We start from the raw sequence: 14,285 nt of genomic DNA, 5'->3' as shown, positions 1-14,285 counted from the left end.
TCTCTTAAGCCCATGGTACATGATCTTACTCCACTTGCTTTATTGCTTTTAAAATTGTTTCATACAAATCTTTTTCCTCGAAAGAGCGGTCGTGACCGTGTAACTTATCAAGATGTTGTTTTAATTTCGGTTTTCATGACTAAAACTCCTTGTGATATTGCTTCGTTGATTATCAAATACATGAGTCATTGTGCGTCTCATGAGTCTATGAACTTGTCCTTTCCTGCTTTGTTGACAAAGATCTTTAGACATTTTTCTATTATTTCTGATGATGATAGCACTGAGCCAGTGTCTACTATGTTTGATCTGACTGTCCTGTCTGCTAATAATATTGAGATTATTGAGTCTGGTGTTCTTATTTTTGGTGAGGGTCATAAGTCGTTTGGTTCGTTTCCCGAGTCTCCTCACTATATGTCTGATCCTGATCAAGAGGACTCCGTTTTATTGAAATCGTTGTTGTCAAAAGTTTCTGAAAACAACAATCTCTTGGAGTCTCTTAAAACTCAGTTTGCTTCTATCGAGTCCTTGGCATCCCTGACTTCACAAGTCAGTATGATGCGTGCCTCCTATGAGATGTTTAATAAATCTATTACTGCTTCTCTTGAATCAATAAATGCTAAGTTGGAGATTTTACATGTCCATGATAAGAAGGTGAGTAGGGCTATAGATTTTGAGTTTGGTGTGCTTCATGAGGGGATGGTTACCACTGCCAAGGCGTGGGAGGAAGAATTTGTCAAGCTCTTCTATAAACTTGGTACATAAACCAAGTACATATCTCAGCAGGTCTCTACCCGTAGCATGCCATGGCACCAGAAAAAGGACTGGCTTGGTGATATGACTCTGGCCGAGAATACTTCCCCTTTGCCCTTGCCTGCAGTTCCTCCACCTGAAGCTTTTAGGATGACTCGTGCTGAATATCGTTCGTATATTTTGGAATGGCTTCGCAAGAGGGATGGGAAAGCTCCAGATAAAGGCAAGTTAGACAAGCTGTTCTCCGAGTATGGTGCTTCTCCAGTTTACCACAACAAGGGAAAGCGAAAGACTCGAGATTCTGCTCCTGTCGATGTTGATGATTCTGACTAGTTTCTTTACCCGCCTTTTATGATGTTGAGGGGGAGAATTTTTAATGTGTTTGTTTATTTAAGACGATTGCTTCTTGGTTTATTTATCTGGATGATTGGATGATTTTGGTTGGATAGCACTGGTTTATGTGCTGTTGGATAGCACTGGTTTATGTGCTGTTGGATAGCACTGGTTTATGTGCTGGATTAAATATTTAAGGTTTTATAACTTTAAGTACTGTTGAGTGCTTGGTTTTTAATCTTGGTTTTTAATCTTAATCTTATTTGTTGTCCCATTTGTTTACCTGTCTCATTTGATTAGTCATATGTTTCATTTGCATATTCGCATGATTATCAACTGATTGTTGCATATATACACTGTTTCTATCTAACATATTGCAACAGGAAATTAAAGTGTTTTTGATAGGGGGAGCATAACACTTCTTTACCCTTGGCATCATCATAAAAGGGGGAGAATGTTAATCCGTGATTTCTGATGATGCATTGAAGAAGTCTACAACAATTCAGATTGTTAGTTAGTTAGATAAGTATTAGAGTTTTGTTTAAATGTTAACTTAGTTAACTGGATAACCTTTGACTTATCTTTTCAAAACAAACTCTATCTTAGATAAACCTAACATATTTCAAATTCCTTATCTCTCTCAGGTTTATCTCTTTCAAGAAACATACTAACGGATTACTTGTTTTATACATTCAAATATTTTCAACCCTAATCTTATCTTTTATTATCTTTAAAAGAGTTTGAAATACATTATATCCGTTACATGTTTTCTATATAAACCGACTTGATGTTTTTCAGAAATAGACAACTCTCTGCACTTTCCATCTTATATCTTTCTGAGAAAAACATCCTCTTAATTACATTCATTGATTATCCAGTTAATTAAGAGTTTATAGTCGAGTTGTAATCTTTCACATTATTATCTTTGTATTTGAAAGAAAGGTGTATTGTATCACTTGTCCCGGGTTGTGGGAATATTGATTACAAGATCAAGGCCAAGTAGTTGTGTGCTAGGGAAAAGGTTCTTTGATTCAGGGCCAAGATTGTAATCAAGGAAAGTTTGTAAGTACTTTATTTAAGTGGATATAATACATTCTCTATGCTAGTTGGCATGGGGACTTGGATGTAGGCCATAGACTAGGTATAGGGGCCGAACCAAGTGAAAAGATTTGGTGTTCTTGCATTAACATATTTCCAGCATTGCATGTTTATATTTCTGCAATTTACATTCTGCTGAATATATAGTATCTGTCTCATTTAGATACAGCCTGTCTCATTTGCTAAGACAAAAGAGACTGTCTCATTTGTGAACAGTTGCACTTTAACTAATTCTGTTGAGCCTACGAATTTCAAGTCATGCCCTCCTCTTACTAGGAGGTGAGTCATGCCCTCCTCTTGTTAGGAGGTGAGTCTTATCCGCCTCTCCAGCAGTAAGGGGGTCTTGTCCATCTCTCAACAAGAAGGGAGTGTTGTCCACCTCTTCATCGCAAAGGGAGTCATGTCTACCTCTCAACAAGACTGGAGTCCTGTCCACCTCTCAACAAGATAGGGATAAAGTCCACCTCTCAACAAGAGGGGAGTCCCGTCCTCATACTATTAAGAGGGGAGTTATGTCCTCATACTACTAAGAGGGGAGTCCTCTTCTCATATCACTAAGAAGGGAGTCATCTCCTCATATTATGCATGACTCCAGATTACTAGGAGAGGTGACCTACCACCATATCATTATGAGGGGTAACATGTCCCCATATTAACAGAAGGGGAGTCATCACCTCATCATTTTAAGAGACTTGAAAAGACAAGTGAGAGTGCACGTTCACATGTCAACTGCACAAGGAATATTATTACAACAATTTATGACTACATGACCCTACTGGAGCACATCATGGAAATCTAGCAGGACTATATTACGCTTAGAAGGACCTCATCGAGGTCAACACTACTTACATATTTTTGGGTCCACATCACATGACCAGACTCTAAGGGGTCGCATGTGAGGGCTCTAGGTGTTCTCGTGCCTCACCAACGAGATATCTTCTCCTAATGTCATGACAGCCTATTACAGCCTAATTGGGCTCATGCCATGGAATAATATGGGCTCATTACGAACTATCTAACAGTCAACGAACCTGGGCTTTGATGGACCGAGCCAAACCCTAGCCCGTTTAGGTAACTTGTCCTCCAAGAACTACGTGTAGTTTGAACCCCTATAAAAGGGTACGTATGCCTCTTGTTTACGGATGATCAATAGTTTGTAATAAGAGAGAATACACACTATTTCTCTGGCATTCTGAGAATCATCGAACAAGATTAGCTATAAAAGCCATCAATTTTCATCCTGTGTTCTTCGCGTTCTTCATGAAAATAGCCTCAAATCAACATAATTTGCTTCGTGATTCCGGCAACCTCCGAATTCGTGTTACGAATTACTCTCAACAACAATGCTTATGGGTTGTGTGGAATGTGAGATCACTGATTTCAATCTGATTAACGAGAACGTGAATGAAATTTTGTTATAATTTTGTATTAATATTATATTTTAAATCCTGCTAATCGAATTTAAATTTAATAATTTAAATAACATCTTAGTTATACTCTTTATTAGGGATGTTCGAACTGGATTCAAACAAATCAAAATGATGTCGACTTTGAATTGTAAGCCGCTTGAATCGAATTAGATATTTCTTTTACCAAATTCCCTAATAAATTCGTGATTTGTATAAAGTTGAAGAGTTTATGTGTTAATCAATTTATCATATTTGATCGAATATATTTTGAGTGATTGCAAATTTCTAAATCGATTTTTTTTTCACGATTTGTCCATTCATAAGACTCCACACAGATTGTCACATATCCAGGAAGGAAACTGGCTATCAGAAAAGATTTTAATATGAGCAGTAGTAAATACTGCTGGGAAATTGATTATATGATTATCTAAATTGTTATTAGATCAAATACTTGAAATCTCTTTAATTTAATTAGAAGGTCCATATTATTGATGGATAGCAAGCATCCCTTAAGATGAGAGATGATTAAACAAATTTACCGCACATATTAAACACTCTAAGGTATAATATGTATTTCTTCCGCAAACAGACGGAACCGTTAAACCTCACATGGTAGAATTATATTTTTTTAGCACCGTTGATCTTTTACAGCCCTCAAATACTTGCTGTAAAATTATACGGAAATCAGTTCTCCGGGATCAGTTATCATTTAGACACACAATTACAGTACATTCAATCTGGTCTTATCCCCTCGCCTTCTTCTCTGAGTTCATGTACTCGTCACTCTTCTGATCTTCAAGTTCATGCACTCTTTCACTATCATTATGTGTGGGGTACAAGTTCATGCACTATTTGACTCGTGAATATTAGACAGTTTCAGACGCATAGTGGGTTGAATTTGTTTGACTTAAATAAACTTGATGCAAGATGATTGGTGAAAGTCAGCCACTTCAACTATTTTTCACTCTGACATTAAAATTAACAGATTCAAACGGTTGCATGCCCATTCTCAAAAGCAGTATGGATGATACTCATTTCTCCATATTGTTTATAGGTGAAAGTTTTGTACTCGTGAATCCTCCGAATATTTTATGAAATATTTTTCTCCTCCTTATTAATTTGTATAAAAAATTTAACTTTTTTCAAAATAATCAATCTTATGCAATTATAATTTCATAGATTATAATACCTATTAAAGTAATATAATTTTTTTAATTTTTAAAACATGATAATTTTCTAAGATTAGAATCATATTAACTTTCTTTAATATAAATATTAAATTCATGTCATGACAAAATATATTAAGTTATTGTTTGTACCGTGAGTAACGAACCTTAATCTCTTTGATTAATAATATTAACTTAAATCTCGTGCGATGCATGAGTTCCGTTAATATTTAAATAAATTTTTAAATTTTATTTATCCAAATTACATATTTATTTTAATATATTTACATAAATATAAATATATAACAATTATAGATTTATAATAAAAATAATAAAATAGTCACGAAGAAGATGTAATCGTAGTTTAGTAAAATGTTTAGAGGGATAAGGAGACTAAGTAATATAGTAATTTAGCAGTTTAGCATGTGTACACTATTTATTTTTATTTTTAATAATTAAGATAAGGAATAACCGTTGAACCAAATATACCACATTCCGGTTATTATATTATTAATTATTATACAATAGTTTTTGGTCGTTGTTTAGAGGAGATAAGTTTACTAAGTATTATAGCAAATTTAGTAGTTTAGCATGTATATAACACTATTTATTTTTATTTTTAACAATTAAAATAGTAAATAACCGTTGAACCAAAATATATCATATTCCGGTTATTATATTATAGTATAGATATATTAATTTTAATATATTTACATAAATATAAATATATAACAATCATAGATTTATAATAAAAATAATAAAAGAATTAAGAATGAGCTGGAATCGTAGTTTAGTACAATAGGTTTTGGTCATTGTTTAGAGGGATAAGGAAACTAAATAATATAGCAATTTAGTAATTTAACATGTATATAACACTGTTTATTTTTATTTTTAATAATTAAAATAGGAAATAACCGTTGAACCAAAATATAGTTCATTCGGGTTATTATATTATAGTATATATATTATTATTGACTGAAATGACCTCTTTACTCCAAACCAAGTTAACTCACTTTTACATCACTTATATATAAGATATATTTCAATTGAGGAGAGGGCGACTATATATTTTTTTTTCATTATTTAATATTCATACATAAAGACCTTGAACAAATGCTATGTGTATCCGAGCTGAATCGTGAAAAGTGTCCCATAAATTAAAAAAATGTTATTCTAGTCAAAATTCAAAATAAAAAATAAAAAATTTCTACATATATACAACCATCTAAAGATTACTCTGGGTTTGATCAATGTAATTACTTTCCGATAATTAATAAAAGTTAATTTAAATACTTGAGTAATTAAAATTGAGCACTAAAGAAATATTAGATAAATATTATAGATTGTTAATTTAATTTAACATGGATTTAGAACCAAAATGCATTTATTAATTCAAATATATTATATTAATTTATAAATTAATTTTTTTATCAATTAATTGCATTCACAAAATAAAATCAGTAAAGAACATGCAGCACATGTGCCTGCATTACGAAAACATGAAATGTATAGATAACTTCATATATGTGGAAAGAAACCTAAGAAATTTTACTGTAAATATATTTGTACAGTAATTGGAATTATGTTTTTACTTTGATGAAACAAGTATGAATCGGAGTATATGGCAAAGGTACGTCTGTCATGTGTTGACAGTTTTCTCTCTGTCAAATTGACAGTTTTCTGTCTGTGTGAGTTAGTATCCTTCTATCATTTCTAATCAGTTTCTAATCAGGGTGAAGGACAAATTTAACTTATTTTTACACAAAATTGACAAAATTAACCAATTTCTGAAAAGTTTGTCAACTTTAGCCGATGGAATACCCAACTGTCAGTGGAGTATCCACTTTATACAAGATACTCAACTGGCATTGGAGTATCCCATATATGAAATACCCAACTACTAGTGGAGTATCTTATACAAATTGGGATACCAACTGACAGTGGAGTATTCAATCGGCCAAAATTGGCCACTTTTTTCAGAATGACTATTTTTGTTAAATTTTTTCAAAAATTGGCTATTTTTGTCATTTTTTCTTCTAATCATGGCGCGTTCTGAAACACTGTTAGAGGAGATGTATGCGAATCTTGTAATTGAAGATGAGGAGGAAGAGGGAATCATAGTGGCGAATCAGGAGATCGTGGTGCAAAAGCAAACATATGTGTTGGTGGGCAAGTTTCTGACGGATAAGAATATAAACTTTCATGCTATGCAGAATGTTATGGCAGGGTTATGGAGACCAAATGAGGGAATGGAAGTGCATGATTTAGGGGGGTTAAGATATTCTTTTGTTTTCTACCATAAGATGGATCTTCAAAAGGTCATTGATGGAGGGCCATGGTCGTTCGAACATGCAATGTTAATCTATCACCAACTGGGAGATGCAGAGGATCCAATGACGGTTAAATTACAAGAGGTTGATATGTGGGTGCAAGTATATGACATTCCCAGAGGTTTTCTTTCTGAGAGTGTTTTACGAAGTGTGGGATCATCAGTGGGTAAATATGTTAAGCCAGACCCAGCAACGTTTGAAGGAATGTGGAAACCATATGTGCGTGTTAGGGTGTCGATCAATGTGGAGAAGCCATTGAAACGCAGATTGAAAATAAAACGAGAAGGGGATAATTGGAGTTGGTTAAATTTTAAATATGAAAGACTGGGTATATTTTGTTTTGTGTGTGGGATTATAGGGCATTCTGAACGTGAGTGTAATGTGGTCTATGCTAATCCAGACAAAGTCATTGAAAAGACTTATGGAACTTGGCTACGAGCTCCGTCGAGAAATGTTAAAAACAATAGGGGATCAAGGTGGTTAAGGAATGTAAATGTTGGGGAAAGTGCTTAGAGGAAGCAGAATAACCATGGTGAGAAGTCCAGTACTGGGCATGGTGGCGATGGAGAAAGATTCATGGAGGTGGATGGAGTCGTGCGCGATATTGATGGAAATTCTGGTGCGATTAAAATCATATCGCGACAAATCAGGGAGCCAGAAAAGAAAGATAATGATGTGTCAGCTATAGTTCAAATGCAAGAAAGCGGGAGTCAAGGGGATGTGGTTATGGACAATGAAGATGTAGTAGTTGACCCGAAACGCAAGCGTGTCGAGGAAGATTTGAGTGGAGGAAATATTGGGATAGATGGTAAACAGAATAACAAACAAGATATCGAGTCAAAAAACTTGCAAGTGGCGGGTCCTGGGATCCAGGCCCGCCAAATATTATGAGTCTTATAGCTTGGAACTGTCGTGGGCTGGACAACCCACGGGCAGTTCGATTTTTTAAAGAAATCATTAATCAATATAGGCCCAGTGTGGTTTTCCTTAGTGAGACTTTAGTGAAAAAAGAAAAAAATCGAAAGAATAAAAAAATAATTGGGTTTTGCTGGATGTTTTGCTATCGATGTACAAGGTCATGGGGGGGCTTGCTCTGTTATGGAAAAACGAGGGGGGAGTCATGGTTAAGAACAACTGTAGTAATTTTATTGATTTCGAAGTCGTTAATGAGATTATAGGTCGTTGGCGTTATACAGGGTATTACGGATTTCCTGAAATAGAGAGAAGGGTAGATTCATGGCAAATGATTCGTGATTTGGCTGGGGCATCTTCTTTACCATGGTGTATTATAGGTGATTTTAATGATCTTATGTCGATGACTGAGAAGGAAGGTGGAAGAGTGCATCCTCATGCTTTGCTTGATGGTTTTTCTGAGACAGTGGGGGATTGTGGTTTAGTTGATTTAGGTTTCAAGGGAGACAAGTATACTTGGGAGAGGGGACGAGGAACTGATAGGTGGATACAGGAAAGATTAGACAGGGGGTTGGCAACGAAAGAATGGAGTGACATGTTTCCGCGTGCTGAAGTTAAAGTCCTAGAGGTGTCAACTTCAGACCACCTACCTCTATACTTGAAGCTGAATCAGCAAGTGTATGTATAAAGGGGAAGGAGATTTAGGTTTGAGAATATATGGATTCAGGAGAAAGAATGTCGAGGGATAATTCAAGAGTGCTGGTCTGATGAGGGTAGTCGTGAGTTAATGGAAAAGATGGCTCGTTGTTGTGCTCAGTTGAAAGAATGGGGAGGAGGTATGATTAAGGAGATGAGGGTTCGAATATCAGAGTATCGAAAGGAGATGCAAAGATTTCGATCCAGAAGAGATATAACTGGGGTTAGAAGATATAATGAGGCTAGATGGCATTACTTGAAGTTGCTGGAAAAACAAGAGATCTTTTGGCGACAACGAGCTAAACAATATTGGCTTCGTGACGGTGATAAAAATACACGTTTTTCCACAAGTTTGCATCTACGAGGAAGGATCATAATAGAGTAAAACGATTGAAGGACGAGAATGGTGAATGGAGGGATACAGATGAGGGAATTCAGGAGGTGATTACTCGATATTTTGATGATATTTTCAGTACAAAGGCAACAGGTGATGTTATATCAGACAGAATCAGGCTTGCAAGCATAACGGATGAGCAGAAACAGGAGGTTATGATGCCAGTAACTGGGGAGGAGGTTAAGAATGCTGTCTTTGATATGCATCCAGAAAAATCGCCTGGAATAGATGGGCTAAATCCAGCGTTTTTCAGTCTTATTGGAGTATAGTGTGGAATGATGTGATTGTCTTTTGTCAGAGGTTTTTTAACACAGGGGAGTTGCCAGAGGGTATGAATCGTACACTTGTGTGTCTTATACCAAAAGTGAAACAACCTAAGCAAGTGGCTGATTTACGACCGATTTCACTATGTAATGTGTTGATGCGTATTATTTCCAAAATCATGGCAAATAGATTAAAACCATGTTTGAATTCAATTATTTCTGAGAAGCAGAGTGCTTTTATTGAAGGGAGGTTGCTTACAGATAATGCTCTGATTGCGTTTGAGATCAATAATTATATTAAGAGGAAAACACAAGGTCAGGGTGGAGTGGCCGGTCTTAAAGTGGATGTATCTAAAGCATATGACAGGTTGGAATGAAATTATCTTGAACAGATGCTTAATAAGTTTGGTTTTCCATCAGTCTGGGTTCAACGAGTTATGCAGTGTGTGAAGACTGTCACGTATAGTTTTGTTCGTGATGGACAGATGTTTGGTAATGTTATTCCTCAATGAGAGATCAGGCAGGGCGATCCTATTTCGCCGTACTTATATATCTTGTGTGCAGAAGGCTTAAGTGGAATTATGCGAAGAAATGAGGAGACTGGTCTTATTCATGGGTGTAAAATAGCCAGAGGTGCCCCGAGTATATCCCATTTGTTATTTGCAGATGATTGCTATTTTTTCTTCAAAGCAACGCAAACGGAAGCAAATGTTATGAAGGGTATTCTGCAAAGGTATGAAAGGTTATCAGGTAAAATGATTAATTACAACAAATCTGATGTTATTTTTAGTCCAAATACAAGTAATGAGGATAGGGCTTTTGTTTGTAATTTTTTGGGAGTTAAGCAAACATTGAAACCTGGTAAATATTTGGGGATGCCCATGTGTGTGGGAAGAAATAAAACGGAGGTCTTTGGTTTTCTGAAGGATCGAGTTCAAGGCAAATTACAGGGGTGGTGTAATAAGGAGTTGTTGAAGCAAGGTAAAGTAACCTTGATCAAGACAGCAACACAAGTTGTCCCTAACTTTTGGATGAGCTTATTCTTAATCCCAGCAAATATGTGTGAAGAAATAGAAAGAAAGATGAACGCTTTTTTATGGGGGCGTGGTTCGAATGGGAAAGGGGTTAAGTGGATTTCTTGGAAAAATCTGAGTGTGCCTAAAGCTTATGGGGGACTGGGTGTTCGTGATTTAAAGAATTTTAACTTAGCAATGCTTGCTAAGCAAGGATGGAGGCTGCTTAACGAAATAAATTCTTTGGTGTCTGCGATTATGAAAGCTAAGTATTATCCAAAGTCCAGTTTTTTGAATGCAGAAGTTGGTGTCAATCCAAGCTATGTCTGGCGGAGTATTATGGCTGCTGTAGAGGGGGTAAGAGTAGGAGCTCGAAGGAAGATTGGAAATGGGATAGATACAAATGTGTGGAGAATGCCATGGCTTCCAAGTAAAACTGGTGGTTTTTTGACTACGCCAATGCCAAAGTATTTGAGTGATATAACAATGAGTAATTTGATGGTTACTGGGGAACCTAGATGGGATATCAATGTGTTGAATGACATTTGTGAAAATGGGGATGTGGAGTTAATAAAGCGTATTCACTTTCAATGGTAGATAGAGTGGATTCATGGTTCTGGATGCTCGAGGAGGGAGGGAAATTTACTGTCAGGAGTGTTTATAGGTGGTTGCAGGGAGAATATGTTGATGATTCTCAAAAGTTTTGGAATCGGTTGTGGTCAATGCAAGTCCCAGGTAAAGTAATAAATTTTCTCTGGCGTGTGTGTAAGGGTTGTTTACCTACTGCCCATGCTCTGACAATGAAACATGTCAATATTGATCCTCGATGTCCATGGTGTCACAATACTGTGGAAACAGATACGCATGTGTTATTCTCCTGTGGTTTTGCAAAAACCGTTTGGACGAATGCAGGTCTGGACTGTTATGTTCAGAATTCAGAAGATGATACAGCTTTTAGGGTGATTAGTAGAGCTTTTGAGATGTGCACGAAGGACCAGTGTGTGTTTATTGGTTTGCTGTGCTGGAGTATCTGGAATAGGAGGAATAATTGGGTATGGAAGAAGGCTAATGGGTCTGTTTTTGGTGTAAGGGCTGCAACTAGCAACCTTCTTAAAGACTGGAAGGAAGCACAGGCAAAAGCAAATGGGGGTTGAGCACAGGTCTGTGTAGGTGCGAGAACTTGGAAGAAACCGGAGGTAGGGTGGATAAAGATTAATATTGACACTGCAGTTTTCTAGGATGGTAATATTGGAGTTGGTTGTGTAGTTCGGGATGCACAAGGAAGGTTTATAGCAGCAAGGTGTAAGAAGGTGGAGGGGGCGTGGCAACCACGAGAGGCGGAAGCGATTAGTTTGAAAGAAGTTTTGTCTTGGGTGATAGAACGTAAATATGATCATTGTATCGTTGAAACGGATTCAAGATCTCTTGCTGTGGCTTGCAATGGAAGACCAGGTGAAGTTTTTTTTGGTACCATAGTCGTTGATTGTATTCAGTTATTAAAGCACATTAATCCAGTGCTAGTTATTAATCCAGTGCTAGTTATTAATCCAGTGCTAGTTGAGTTTGTATATCGATCTGCGAATAGTGTGGCGCATATGTTAGCGATAGCTACCTATTCCATGTCAGGTCTAGAGGAGTGGTATGATAATCCACCTCAATTCCTCATTCATGTACTAGATTCAGATATTATTTATTGAATGCAAGTACGTTTTACTTAAAAAAAAAATAAAAAAAATCGGAGTATATGGCAACCAAGTGACGAGCACTTTCAAAAGTTAAGATACAACCTTCACAAGTGATATGTTGATACATCAATTTCACCGAACTAAATTCGAAATTAGCCCCCAAAAAATACACTAAAATTTAGTCCGGCGTCAATAATTTCTTCTCAAATATTTTTTATAATTTTATTTTTTAATTTTAACTATCTAAAAATCCTTGAGAATTTCTGCTGAGTATCTTAATAGAAAGGAATCAATCAAAATTTCTCATATGATTCTTGAAACCGAACACACACAAATATATATATATATATATATAAATATATATATAAATATATAAGTTATACGAATAATACGGAACCAAATTAAACCCCTGATATTAATATTTGGTATAGTTAGCATTTTGAAATAAAGGTTTTATCCCAAAAAGTTAATTTTAGCTTTTTAGTTACATGATAGTCCATGTGTACAAAGAAATAATTGAAATATCTATTAATCAAATAATTCCATTAAAAACAGTTAAATTTAATTCTTTATTTAGTCAGCTAGTTAAACAGCCGAGACAACCACATGAATATTATTGGAACCAAAATATTTTATTCATTAATCAAGATTATGCATTTATCGAGATAAAAATATAATATTTTTATTGTGTTAAAACTAAAAAAATATTAATTTAATAATATTATTTATTTATGAAATCTATACTATACTATTATAAGCGAAACATGGTTTCGTTTGGTCGGTTGGTTACCACCTTCCTAAAAAATATGTTAACACCTTCCAAAAAAAGTTTAAACAAATATTATTTAATCAAAATAAATAAATCATGTATCTCATATAACTACAAACTCTATGAATTATAATCCACTTTGATATCTAAGAGCACTAAACTTCTTTCTCAGTAGGAAATCAAACACTTCCAAAATTAATTTTATTAATTCAAATTATAATATAATAAAAAATTTATTAAATCAAGGAAAAATTTAAAAACAATAGCAAATCATCCATATACACTTATATTCAAGACTCCCACTTTCGTATAGACCTTACATCTGCCATATAGATTGCAGAAGAAGAAAAGACTTTTTAAAATTTTAACTATTGAAATTTTGAATTCTTCAATAATATATAATACATAAAAAATAATACGTAAATATTTTAATTTTATTAATTTCAATAATATATAACCATTATTTTTATAATTTAATTTTACGAAATAATAAAATAATAAAATTACAAATATTATAATTATTCCGTGCATAGCACGGGTTATAGATTAGTATTTATTAATAAAAGTTTTACTGTAATTATCAAACATCAAGGTACTCTCATCGTTAACACAAATGCTAGTTAGATGAATTTGATTATGGCCTTCACCCAACAACATGGGGTGGGGTTTATTTATTTCAATGGATAGTTAATGTTTGTACGTAAGCGGGGTGTTATTATTATGATAAAACCTCAACGGCCCATGACATTGTAGTATTCATTTAAGCTCAAATTGGCGATGTGTACTATCATAAATTTGGTATTATCTTCTAGTGACGCTACGTTGTAGCCACCACTTGTTACATATATACATTTTAGTCTTAAACATTCATCTGCACCTCACAATGTCCCCTTCACGGTGATAGTTTGCCGTCCGAAACCAATAGTATCCGACAACAAAATAAGTGATATCTATGTTCCTAATCCAAAGTAAGCCGGGTGTGATTGTTGTTAACAGATACGAGTTATTGAGTTTGTATAGAGTAATTTGAATTAAAAATTTTATAAAAAATTGAACCAATTTGACCAATAATTGGGCTTGGCTGGATAACTTAATGATCGGAACGACACTCTGTGCTGTCTGATTCCGATAACATTTTCATTATTTTTCGATTAAGTTAACGGCAAAAAGTTAAATTTAAAGAAATATGGACAATTTAATACGTAAATAGTGTCGGTGGCTAAAAATAAAATAAAACATAAACTGAATGATAGATTTTTAAAAAGTATAATAGTTGAATGATAAAAAATAAGATTAAGTAATACATCGTTAGGCTGAAAGTTCGTGAGTAAACAAACACTGAAATCAACTCTGGATGGGCTTTTCCGTAGAAAAACAAAAAAAAAAAACTTTTGATGGGCTTTCATTGATTTTGCAACATAAATCAAATATTAAAGGGAGTTTTTATTGGACCCTTAAATTAAGAAA

The 14,285-nt window shown here is 34.7% G+C and overlaps 2 protein-coding genes across 2 annotated transcripts; both read left to right on the top strand.

The window, feature by feature from the left end:
• The first annotated feature begins 6,798 nt into the window (after nucleotides 1–6,798).
• Nucleotides 6,799–7,599, top strand: LOC141691221 (uncharacterized protein At4g02000-like). Its single transcript, XM_074495959.1, has one exon. The coding sequence runs from the start codon at nucleotides 6,799–6,801 to the stop codon at nucleotides 7,597–7,599; it is 801 nt and encodes a 266-aa protein (XP_074352060.1).
• Nucleotides 7,600–8,152: 553 nt separating this feature from the next.
• LOC141691220 (uncharacterized) lies at nucleotides 8,153–8,686 on the top strand. The gene has a single exon (XM_074495958.1). It carries the CDS (start codon nucleotides 8,153–8,155, stop codon nucleotides 8,684–8,686), a length of 534 nt encoding a protein of 177 aa, XP_074352059.1.
• The last annotated feature ends 5,599 nt before the right edge of the window (nucleotides 8,687–14,285 follow it).

Source organism: Apium graveolens, chromosome 10 (genome assembly GCF_009905375.1).
Source record: "Apium graveolens cultivar Ventura chromosome 10, ASM990537v1, whole genome shotgun sequence".
NCBI lineage: Eukaryota > Viridiplantae > Streptophyta > Magnoliopsida > Apiales > Apiaceae > Apium > Apium graveolens.
The sequence above is the reverse complement of the archived record's forward strand: the minus strand, read 5'-3'. Positions and strand labels throughout refer to the sequence as shown.

Bases quoted from the DNA above. Each gene is read 5' to 3' on its own strand.
- LOC141691221 (XM_074495959.1), top strand. From the start codon at position 6,799: ATGGCGCGTTCTGAAACACTGTTAGAGGAGATGTATGCGAATCTTGTA.
- LOC141691220 (XM_074495958.1), top strand. From the start codon at position 8,153: ATGTACAAGGTCATGGGGGGGCTTGCTCTGTTATGGAAAAACGAGGGG.